At 44.2% G+C, this 12194-nt stretch overlaps 1 protein-coding gene across 1 annotated transcript; it reads right to left on the bottom strand.

Annotated features, from left to right (window-relative positions):
* Window positions 1–717: 717 nt before the first annotated feature.
* hapln4 (hyaluronan and proteoglycan link protein 4) lies at window positions 718–11570 on the bottom strand. The gene is made up of 7 exons (XM_070961671.1): window positions 11378–11570; window positions 9951–10068; window positions 6613–6802; window positions 5780–5952; window positions 5561–5676; window positions 5085–5271; window positions 718–2055 (listed from the first exon to the last, which is right to left on the bottom strand). The coding sequence occupies exons 1-7, from the start codon at window positions 11378–11380 to the stop codon at window positions 1664–1666; spliced, it is 1179 nt and encodes a 392-aa protein (XP_070817772.1). The 5' UTR covers window positions 11381–11570; the 3' UTR covers window positions 718–1663.
* Between the last annotated feature and the right edge of the window lie 624 nt (window positions 11571–12194).

The raw sequence follows: 12194 nt of genomic DNA, 5'->3' as shown, positions 1-12194 counted from the left end.
GAATTCTGAGTGTGATGACCCCCCCGATGATCATCATCATCAGATCCAGCATTTTGATTTATGAACTGCAAAATTAATACATCAGCCTCAGCTGTACTTCGTGTCAAGTGCTAATTAGCAAATGTTAGCATGCTAACTGAGTCTCGTTTCACTGTGTAATTATCTACACACACTCTTTAAGGATGGCACACGTGGCGGCTGTGGTTCAGTAGGTACAGCAGGCTTTGAGGGGGCTGCCTGTTGTTCTGGCAGCCCATTATTCCAAGACCCCAATTATCTGAAAAAGGACCCACTAAAGGTCCCTCTGATTGGCTAATTTTCATTGCTTCGTTAGGGTTAAATAATTGATTAGATGACTGGGGTTAGAAAAAAATGCCACGGTCAGAGCCAATCAGAGGCAGAGTCAGGGAATATGCATGGTCAAAAAAAAAAAACATAGGAAACTGGATTAATAGGCTGTCAGAACAATGACATGGCACCTTGAGTGGTCTGTTAAAGTCAGGATTAATGGATTGACACCCTGATCTTCCCATTGCTTCCTATGTTTGGCCGTTAATGTGTGAGTTCTCCTTTAGATTAAAATGCTCTATAAATGAAGTCCATGTCCATTCCTTCCTTCTTTCGTGTTATTTCTTCACCCATTTAATCAGGTTATTTTCTTTTCAACATTTACAAATCCATGTCGCTTCAGATAGAAAAGAACTGCACCCAAACACATTGTTCAAATCAACCATTTCAATGCTTTTATTTCTTTTTCCCCTCACAACATTCATCCATTCTGGAGCGGCAAACATACTCTGTAATAAAGGTCGCTGCATGTAACATTAATAGTGCATCGGATGCCCGGGTCGCTTAGAAGTGCAGTATGTGAGGTAAACAGCAATTATTGTAGCTTTGTATTTCTGCTTATTCAGCCTCAGCAAGTGCTCTCAGCCAAGCAATACATGCTCGCTTAGGTCTAAGCTAAGATGCTATCATCGTGAAATAAAGCCCTATGTATTTAAAGTGCAACTATTCTAGAGCTAGTGCAGTATTTGCTACTCGGCTTGCTCGGCTCTGATGATGAGATTGCGAGGTCTATAGGTTAATGAGAAAAATGGCTCCCATTGTGCCAGAGGGTTGCTAACCAAGCATGACACCCGGACGCAGACGATTACACTTGGTACCATCGAAACTTGCAGGGCATCTTGGATTTTTTTTTTCCATACAGTCAGGCAGATCATCCCGTCTCACCCAGTAATGACTGTGGATTCTGGCTCAGACCGGAGCTCCCAGCTCAGGAGCCACAGCGGGGGCCAAAATATGATCCACGCACACACACACACACACACGCGTAAAGAAGGGAATTCATGGCAGACCTCTCTGGTGTGATGAGCGCCTGAGTGGTGATCAAGCTGTTGTTTCATCTTACAGTTTTTCCAGCGGCAGACGTGCTAACACAGCCTCTCCTTAAGATGATTGACTGACTGGAGACGAAAGGAAAAATCCCCAATCAATAAAGATGTCACCCTCAATTTTACACAGCCTCGCTTCTCCTCTCTGGCAAATCTGCAAATGAGTACACCTCGTCTGTGAGTGTTTTACTTTAAAGCAATGAATGGACTCTGGCTGCTAGGCGACAGTTGATGTAGTCAAACCTAAAATCGCTCTCAGTCTTTCCACTTTAAATCACCCTTGTAGCATTCACAGGGATGCTGTTGCTGCTCTTTCTCCTTGTCAAACTATCTGTAGGTCTTTTTGTCATTTCTGTACCACCTGCTGTTTCATCCTCATTCTTGCGGAAACAGTAGACCCCATAGAGGCGGAATTTCTTATCAGGGAAGCCCAGGTGTCGGACGCCTGGCTCAGATCCTCCACAGCGAGAGCGGGGGTTGACTATGGGGTAACGAATGCTGCCATCCTCCAGCCAGCCAGCCTCACAGCGGTCCAGAAGCTGGAACTTCCATGCAGCGTACAGCTGACCCACTTTGGCCACCGCTGAGCCATCACGGATGCAAGCCTTCATCGCCTCCGCATAGTTCACCTTCTTAAAGCGTTTGAGGAAATACACTTTGCCTGAGGGGATATGGAGGGAGAGGAGAGGAGAGGAGAGGAGAGGAGAGGAGAGGAGAGGAGAGGAGAGGAGAGGAGAGGAGAGGATCTTTGTTGTAAGAACATGTGAAAAGGTGAAGGAAAACAGAGCAAGTGCATTGTTCATGGGGGGGGGGCAAAAAGGAAGAGAGAGAAGCGAATGAGAGTGGAGCCCCAGAGACACATCGAGCCTCCAGGGTAGATATTCTCAGTTTTCCTGGCATCTCTGTCTGGTTGTGTTCAGAATATTAAATCGTTCTAACAACAGTCTGGGCAGCTGCTCAAAATCGAAAGGCAAAACTCAAAATTACTCTTAAAACGGTTCCACTTCTGCTTTCATCTCACCTCTTGGGAGACGTTTCTCCTGGCAGCGTTAAAGAAATTGGTACCCTGATTGGCTGAATTGTTTGAACTGGACTGAATCACGAGGTAGCTTCTCCTAAGAAAGGAGCGAAGAAGAAAGAACCTCCCTAACCAGGAATAAAGAGGTCAGTGGATTCTCCAAACAGCAACTGCTATCATGAAAATCATGTCTGCAACCTCAGCTTTGCTCTTGGCTCAGCTATTGATTTTGTGCTTGTTTATGTGACTGCTGGCTATTAGAGAGGCTGAATATTGTCTCATATTTCCCCAGGGGACCCTCAGTAAATACCTTCCAGCTGGACTGAGAGGCAGTATCGGTCATGACCACTGCTGAAACCTCCTGCCCACAACAGACTGTCCACAATAATTAACACACAGGGGAAGCCATGAGCAATCGTTTAAGGTTCCTGTCATGCTACCTTTTTCTCACTGAAGAAAAGCACTGGTACCGCTTCTTTTTTCCAGTTAAGACTGTCCCAAAACTGTTTATGATTCAAATTCAAGTCTTTCATCCAGCTAATTAAAAATCTTTTTATTAGTTTTTAGGATGTATGAGTTGAGTTTTGCATTCTCTTTCATCTGCAGGCTTTAAGTCGTGTTTTTCCGAACGGTTAACCAGCCGTGTGCTGTGTTTCACAAATATGGCCAATGTTTTAGAAGAGTAGTTTTGGACACTTTGGGAAATACGCTCATTGGCTTTCTTGCTGAGGGTTTGAGAACATAAACACTGCTTTGATATCTGTGGGGTAAAATATGAAGCTAGCTAGCTTAGCTTAGCTTAGCATAAAGACTGGAAAAAGGGCAGAAGCAGAGAGCCTGTTTTTGTCCAAAGGCAACAATATGTGTCAACCAGCCTGCCTGAAGCTCACTAAATAATATAGTTATATCTTATTTGTTCAAGCTGTACAAAACCTGCACAAAAGTCTAAAAACCTTTTTTTTTTTTTTCTTTTAAGAAATAAGGTGCTTTCAGACAGTAAGTGTTTGCCACAGCGGCTGCTGCCTGGCAACAATGACTATGTCTACAGGCACAAAATGCTCCTTATTCTGAAAAAGACAATATTCCTACAAAGCTGTTTAGGTGGCTGATGAAAATAAATATTCCATTAATATTCCCACGCACACTCTGATAAACGAAACACAGCCTCCCTCTTTCATTCGTTCAACCACCCTCTTGAAAAATTCAGCGTTGTGATATTTCCACATATCCAAAAACCTGTTGATATCCACGTCGTTGTCATGTTTAAAAGTAGTTTCTCCTTTCCAACAGTACTGTGGGTTTTTCTTTTGTGCATGCGTCTCGGCCCCAGCCTCGCAAACAGAGCTGACCACAAACAGGAACGAGGCTGTGCAAATTGCGGTAAAACTCCCCAAATGAGACACATATTCTGAATGCACTGTATACAATATCGACATACCACTCTACTGTTCACATGAACCATATAAAATTTGGAATGCTGTCATATTCTCAATAATAGTATAATATTAGTGTGCATGTAAATGTCACTGATGCTCCCAGCTGCCTCCGGTCCTGCCAGCCTGTCCGCCACAGGCCGCTGCTGCAGACCACAGTCTCGTCATGCAGCTAAATAGAGCAGGCTGAACCTTGAAACAGACAAAGAGGACAGCAGATGATTCATACAGCAGGTTTTACTGACTAGTGTCATAAACATTGTTTATTGTGCCAGACCAGAAAATAAAACTTTAAAGATGATGTTAGACCATTTCTCTTCATTGGTGTTTAATTCAAATAGCAAATAGCTGTGTGTGTGTACTCCAGAGCCACAGCTGCTCTCCCTCTCCTTGCCATAGTTTATACTGACAACAATAGAAGCGCCAGCGGCTAGCTGTGCCCCCCCAGCCCCCGTTGCTGGTTGTGAAGCTAACCAAATGCTGGCTGTGAATTTGTATTTAACAGACAGACATGAATAGTATCGATTCTCTTGTCAAGAAAATAAGAGTGTTTCCCAGAATAAGATAATTCTTTTCATAATCAGTGTTTTAATATTGATTGGTGTCTTTTAACAACAGTCAAGTGATGGAATTGAACCTTTCATTGCACCTTTTTCTCTTGACTGCCCCGACACTAAAGATAACTTTCATGATGCAAAAAACTAATCCAGCCTCCGCCTTTCCCAAGTTTGTTTGAGCTTGCAAACCTGGAGGTGGTGTGTGTGTGTGTGTGTGTGTGTGTGTGTGTGGCTGTGTGTGGCTGTGTGGGTGTGTGACGGAGACACTGGCACACTCTCTGTGGGAATGTGATGTAAATCAAAGAACTGGGAGATGAAAGGCGATGCTTGGCACCCAGAGAACGCTGTGGCCTTACCAGGGCTGAATCAACAGAGCCTGATCTAAATCCAATGGCCTTAGGACGGCGAGATCACAGGCACAGATCAGAGACTTGAGCCTAATTTCCCCACGGCCCAACGCTCATGATATATCCTCTTTCTATACAGAACCACAGCTATGCAGCTCTGCCACTGTCTTGTTCTCTTCCAATCATGAGCCACAGATGCTGGATACACAGTTGGATGTTTGTGTTTAGCTGTATGATCATGTAGATGGACTGCAAAGTGTTTCTGATCTGCTGATACAGACACACATGGGAACACAGCCACGGCTGCCAAACGACATCTCTCTGTGTTGTCTCACCGTTGAGCTTGGAAGTGAAGCAGAAACAGTCGTAGCGCTCAGTCTCCTTGTGCCTGTAGCCATAGTTACGAACGCCAGCTGGGGTGTCCTTGCGGCCGCACTGGTCTCTGGGATGAGAGATAGGGTACTGGACTGAGCCGTCCTCCAGCCATCCAGCGTTACACCAGTCTAGTCCTTCCAGCCAGGCCTGTGGAGGATCATTATGTAGGTTAGTGAGTCACACTAAAGGATTTAATACATTATTAAGAGGTGAACAAATTCAGTTTATCTCCTCTGACGTAACTCCAATTCATGTATATGGATTTTTAAAATAGGAGGCTGGACGTGCCGTAAAATTTCTGCTCTGGTCATACGCAGATTCTTAATTTCAGACTTACTGCTGCTCTAAAACACTTTATGACTGAGGGTTGTAGCCAGTAAGTGCATTGTTATAACTAAAAGGAGGGCTTTTCAATGAATGGAAGGTGTGATCTTACCTTGTGCAGTTGAGGGTGGGAGGCCAGAATGGCGTCCTGCTGTTTGCAGGCATCCTCCGCCTGGTGGTAGTTGAGCTTATAGCGCCCCTCGCGGGGGTAGTAGGGAAACACCACTCCTACAAGTGACACAAACAGGCCTACTTTTGAGTGCCATCTATACAATAGCCAAGCATCAGAGGTTCAGCAACATCTCCCCCAGCTGCATCTTTAAGGTCTGACCTTCTAGGTCAAGGTTGACAAATCCTGTATCATCTTCCATGTCATTGGTGACTTCACACTCATAGCGTCCGTAGTCCTCCAGTGTGACGTTCTGGATGATGACTGAGGCGTCGCCCGGCCCTGCCTGCTCCAAAAACACACGGCCTCTGTATGATCCAAACACACGCTGCTGCCTGAAGAGATTAGACAGACAGTTAAAGTATTTTTTCCCATTGCAAAAGTTGTTGTGAGCAAAATAACCGACAAATGCCTCAGCTGGAGAAATGCATTAAAGATGGAGTACTGAAAAGAGAAATGTCATTTTTATGATATCTGAGTGTGTTCACTACCAAGGACAACATCAACAATGTGATTTTATAGGTTTAATGAAATGAGGAAGTATTGGATGCTGAGAGTGGTGAATGGATGTGAGAAAGGGGATGAAAGTGGAGGAGGAAGATGTCCATTTAGGCCAGTGTGCAATGGATATATTGAAGGCCGGGCGGGAGTGTGGGGGAGTTCAGTCACCAGAGCCATTTAGAGCCCTGGGTGGTACTTGGAAAAGGAGAGAAGGGAGAGGTATGCACAGGTTTGAATGTGGATGAGAATATGGGCAGAGCGAGGGGGGAGGTTGGGAGGTAAATGGATGAAGGGGGGAGAAAGGGAGGGTGGGTCCAGAAAAGTGAGATAAAGACTAGAAGTGAGGTTTACTTCCATTAAAAACCCTTTGAATGTGTGCTAATGTGGCAGTGAAAATCCACCAGTGAGCACTGGGCCAAACAACTGAGACACAGAACTGATTAAAACGACAGATAAAAAACTGACTGATTGAAAAATGCAGATGCAGATTTTACCTTCCAAGTGCCACAAAGACGTCCTCAAACTGCAGCGCATCGGTCACTTTGGTCCACTTAATCCGAATGCGGGCGGGGTCGGTGTTCTCGGGCTCATGGTGGAATCTGCAGGGCAGAGTGATGGAGCCACCGCGATGCGTCACCACTTTACCAGGAGCTGTCTGCACTATCACCGCCCCGGTGTCATCCTCTGTGGGAGGAAAGAGGAGACGGAAGGCCAGCTCATCAAAGTGTAGAAATCTATATTTTGAACCTGGTTAAAGGTCCAGTGTGCAGGCTTTGTGGGGATGTAGTGGCAGAAATTGAACATAATATTCGTAAGTATGTTTTCATTACTATACAATAACAGGAAAATAAGACTCATTGTGCTTTTGTCACCTCAGACTGACTGGATCAAAGTGAATGCGTGAGGAATCCTCCTCACAAATGTGAGGTCAAGTCCTTAATGTTGAGGTATGTAATGTTGTTTGCAATCACTCTTGACACTGCCATTACTTACGGCTTTCATTCTAAACGAAAAATTCAATCTGATTCTCTATGTGAAGGACACCACAGTGAGATGTCTGTGGACCTGAATCAGTGTCAGCCAATAAAGAGTGTGCTGTTTGCTTGAGCTGTCACATTAGTGCCTCCGCATCCAGCATATCAATAGTGGAAAACATTTTTTTTTGTTTGGTCAAAGAGTCCAGTGTGCAGCCGACTTGCTCTCTGCCCGGACCTGTCATCAGACTACCCACTCCAAATCTTAATCTCAGTCTCTGCTGAAAGCAATTCACCAAAAAGACCCAAGACTAATGGTAACCACAGGCCTCTTCTTCCAAATGGGCAATAACAAGACCTAGTTTGCATTTCTGGCAGACATTCGCTCAGACGCTGTTTGCGTGTGTGTGTCAAGGCAGCCAAAGACAACACACACAACGAGTGTGGTGTAAACATTTAAAACATCTAATGAGTGGCTGCAAGAGGTTTTCTGCAGTGTTGTGACCAGATAAAGGCACCTACAATTATCCATGCCAGCCAGCAATTAGTCCTGTCACTCCGTACCGCGCTCTGCAAAGTTGTTTATCACCAGCAGCAGTGAAAGCATCAAGTGGTGTTTAATCAAAACTTTGAGCACATTATTTCCCAACACTGATGGCAATGCTGCAACGGACGAACGCGAAGACAAACAACTCCGGGTTACGGTTTCATTAAGGAGACACCAGCTTACAGACATCCCTGGCAGAAGTCAACAATTACCGCCGGTGTTTGCAGATCAGGAGGAGTGCCGCTGAGTGACTACTGGTCGTATGAAGGGAGTTGCACCTCCACAGTGGCAGCTTAGTTTTAGGTGAAATTTGATCTCTTTCTTGGTCTGACCTCACTTCGATATGATGATCAAACAACCCAACAAACATTTAATTTCACAGTTCTTTGGTCTTTTTTGTCTGGCAGCCCCTTCTCTCCACATTAAAGAGGCTCGGATTCCGAACACTGCTGAGAGTTCAGATGAGTTATGGCCAAAAGGGTCAGATAGGATCAAAGCATGTTCTATCAATGCTAGACCTCATCTCATTCAGTTCAAAGTCATCCATCGGCTGCACTTCTCCTGGATCAAACTGAACAGAATCTTTGCTTCTGGCTCTGCTACCTGTGATGAGTGGAAGTCAGGTGACGGGACCCTAGGTCATCTTTTGTAGTCTTGCCCCGAGCTCAAGAGTTTCTGGGATCTTTGACAGTTTCTCTGTGATGCTGGGTTGCTCTAGCTACTCTTTGGCTCTTCCCCCAGCATTGCAACAAGCCCTCATGTTTGGTAAGGTCATAAAAAAAGGGTTATCCTGAGAGAGTGGGAATTAATTTCCCCCCTTGCTCTAAATATGCAGTTTCTTGTCTGTACCTCAAAAAAAATTTCTTAAGACCCCTTATTGAACATATTAGGAGGGAGAGGTGTCACTACCATAAGCTGCTGTTGCCGTCTCCTCTGGAAAACACTATTCAGTGATATTTCAGTAGTCATGTGACTTTTACATCTCAGGTCATGTGACTTCTTTGTGGTATTTCTTGCCAGAGTTACTTCCTGTTACTTTACAACTGATGATGGTGTTTGGATGAGCATTGGAACGTCTTGCTCTTTTAATTGTCCAGTGGTTTTAATAAATATTTTTGACACTTGTCACTAATTGCATTGGACTGTTACACCATATTGGACTTTGACGCTTAGCTCAGAGGTTTATGGAGACTAAAACAATTTAAAAAATAAATATAGGTGGTCATGATTTTGCATGTGTCTGTTGGCTAACATATTATTACATTAGTCACATGGGTTATTTTGCCCCATGTGGATAAAAAATCAATTAATACAGCTTTATGTACATTTTTGAGGTTCTTTAGTCAATGGCTTCAGTTTCTGTGTTTAATCTAAAAAGAATCTCTAAGAATGTATATAAAGATTATATATAAAGCTTGTGAAGACGCTGTGAAGTAAATGCCTCAGCCATTTGAGATTATCTTCTAATACGAGAAGAAATGTATCTGTATTGATTGGTATTTAATTGATTAGTATTTTGCTGCACGGTGACACAGCAGGTAGTGCGAGTGCCTCACAGCAAGAAGGTCGCCGGTTCAATTCCCGGGTCAGGCCTTTCTTGGTGAAGTTTGCATGTTCTTCCCGTGCATGCGTGGGTTCTCTTCGGGCACTCCGGCTTCCTCCCACAGACCAAAAACATGCTCATTAGGTTAATTGGTGACTCTAAATTGCCCCTAGCTGTGAGTGTGAGTGTGGATGGTTGTATGTCTGTATATGTTGCCCTGTGATCGACTGGCGACCGGTCCAGGGTTTACCCCGCCTCCCGCCCATTGACAGCCGAGATAGGCTCCGGCCCCCCCGCGACCCCGAAAGGGATAAGCGGCATAGAAAATGGATGGACGGATGGATTAGTATTTTCAGCAGGTATAATGTGAGAAATTTTCTTCTTGAGTGAAAAGTCCAACTAGCTTTGTCCAACTCGACTGACAGCCCTGTATTAATATTGCAGCATTACTGGCTCCGGGAATACTGTTTGAAATACTGTACGTGTTTCAGCGCATATTCCTGAATACAGTGTCAGAATGTTTGATTGGATTCTTCATGAGAATTTGAGTCTGGAGCATTTTCTTTCTGTCTTTCTTTGGATTTTTCAGCACTTGGTAAGATTTCGTGAGAGCATTTTTCCTGGTTTCAAAGGAGGCATAGAAAAAGTGACCTCTACAGTGTATCTGACATATTTTCTAGCACATGCTGTAACAGCTACGCAGATCAGTGCAGAATGAGGAACACCTGACTTTGCTGCTGTGAGCTGTAAAGAAGGCATTGTCCTTACCGAGCACATGCACCACCTTTCTCCTTCCCTTCTCTATGTCAGCAGGCAGGGAAGTCACCGAGAGGGCAGAAGTCAGGATGAAAACCACAAAAGCCAAAGGCCACAGCTGCTTTGAGAACTGCAGGAAGGGACACAACAGAGGATGGTGTTATTACAGGTTTAGAGAAAATGGAAAAACCAGACAGTAGTGTTCCAGAGGCGACCTATTCGAGACCTGAAAATAAAAAGGTGAACAGTACCAGAGATGCTAAGGACAACAGCTTGTGTCAGTGCATTCACCCCAAGGAGAAACAAGGGAATAAAAATTCTGGGATTTACTGTTCATGCATAATGATGGATTAAAAATTAGCGATAAATTACAACCACACATAATCTCTCCCAAACAACTTGAATAAAATCCACATCCGTCTCCTTTCAGTCATGCTGAAATCCCACAAGAGGGCTCACACTTCATGTTTTTGCATGTTGGGTGTTTTAGCCACACAGTGTTCAAGACAAAAAGTAGCAGATAATTGATTACTTCAGCTTTCTCGGAACATGAAAATAAGGTTAGCCGACTTGACTGCGTTTGGTTTGAGAGTCCTGCTTTCAAGCAGCAGCCTGCTACACGTACCAGTCATGCTTCATACAGGCACAGTATGAAAGGAGGAGACAGTCCTCACAGGATAGTCAAGACTTTAATCTTGTTTAGCACTTTTTTATCTTCGCTGCCAGGTGCCAGTTGAAGGAGAAGAAAGTGTTTGGTAAGTTGTGAGGGAGACAGGCTTGGCTCAGTAGGGGCCAGTAGTAAACAAAGGGATGTATGCAGCAAAAATCAAGACAATTACTGAAGAAAACTGGTGTCTGTTGTGCTTACTGTACACGTTTGACATGCATACGGAAGGGTAGAAAGAGGCTCTCATCAGAGTATGAACAATCTCAGGTTATGGATGAGTGGTTGCTCAGAACGCTACAGTTGCAGACCTCCATGTATTTTGACCCAGCATGTGACATCCCTGGTGTTGCAGCATAAATCTGTGATGGATTGCAAAGGAGATACTGCAAAATACAAACTTTCATCACATGCTCAGAGACAAAGGTTGGTGTTTTACTTCACTGTGGATGGCAAAATATGATCAGAACAGCAGAATGCAGGAGTCAAGAAGGAATGCTGCGGCTGTGTGCATTGCTAGAGGTCTGCATTGTCAGTGTCACCTGTGAATAATCGCTTCCTAAGCAGAAGAATTGCTGCAGTACATAGCATCTGAGCGGGCCCCAGTGAAGCAGAGTCACTAAACCAGCCACTTTACATGCACATTGCACACTATAAACAGCCCTGCTGCAACCATTTTTCTCAAGGTTAGTCCAATGAACATCCCTGCAGTCCTCATGCAGCACAGAGAACTGCAGAGCAGAGCCGTACTAACGGAGCACAGAAGTGAACTTACCATGGCTATCACAACAGGATTAATGCCTGGATGAAGCAGATGTGCCGCTGTGCACCGTTTAACTCCTCAGCCCAGGCTGAATGTTGTTCTGCAGCAGCACTCGCCTCTCTCCTTCCCTCCCTCCTTCCCTCTCTCTCTGTGTTTCCAGTCCCATCGCTGATCTCTCGCACTGCAGGGGGAACCACCGGTGTTTGTGGGTCCCGCAGTCCTCCAGTGACGCAGCACACCACATTGGACTGGAGTCAGTCACAACATTGATTTCACACTCATTTCATGTTTGTGAATGTGCGGTATTGAAGCCCATTAGAAGGTCACTTAGTGCTTTGAGTGTCACACAGTTTGTTGCAGTCTTTGCAGTGAAATCTTATTAACTTTCAGGCACATCGCTGCTGCTAATAAAGACCAATCAGATAAATGAGAAATGCGGGGTTGAGACTGTGACTGCAGATCAAGACTGATCTATGTTATCAAGACAAATCAGATTCATCCAAGCAACCTCATGGCTGAGGAGGAGTAAAGTCATAAAGAATAAACTTATAGCTCTTATTGCTCTGGATACATTGTGACACATTATGCTAACGATACAGTGATGAACATTAATAAAAAAAATGTAATCTAAGTAGCCTATTTATTCACTTAACTGTATTTAAAGGCAAATTTGAGCTATTGCTGGAGCTTCCAACTACATTATGCTTATTACAATATTATTACTTTAACATAAGTAAAGGATCTGAATACTTCCTCCACCATTGAGTAATAAGATTAACAGGATGACTAAACACAAAAGACCACATTTTGGTTACAGCGCAAATAACCA

Source organism: Chaetodon trifascialis, chromosome 4, assembly GCF_039877785.1.
Source record: "Chaetodon trifascialis isolate fChaTrf1 chromosome 4, fChaTrf1.hap1, whole genome shotgun sequence".
Taxonomy (NCBI): domain Eukaryota; kingdom Metazoa; phylum Chordata; class Actinopteri; order Chaetodontiformes; family Chaetodontidae; genus Chaetodon; species Chaetodon trifascialis.
Note: the sequence above shows the minus strand (reverse complement) of the source record. Positions and strands in the feature narration are given on the sequence as shown.

What these genes read in the sequence shown, in the direction of transcription:
- hapln4 (XM_070961671.1), bottom strand. An exon ending in GTCTTTGTGGCACTTGGAAG is followed by an intron (nt 5,953 to 6,612) that starts GTAAAATCTGCA and finishes TAATCTCTTCAG; the next exon opens with GCAGCAGCGTGTGTTTGGAT. An exon ending in CTTCACTTCCAAGCTCAACG is followed by an intron (nt 2,056 to 5,084) that starts GTGAGACAACAC and finishes ATATCCCCTCAG; the next exon opens with GCAAAGTGTATTTCCTCAAA.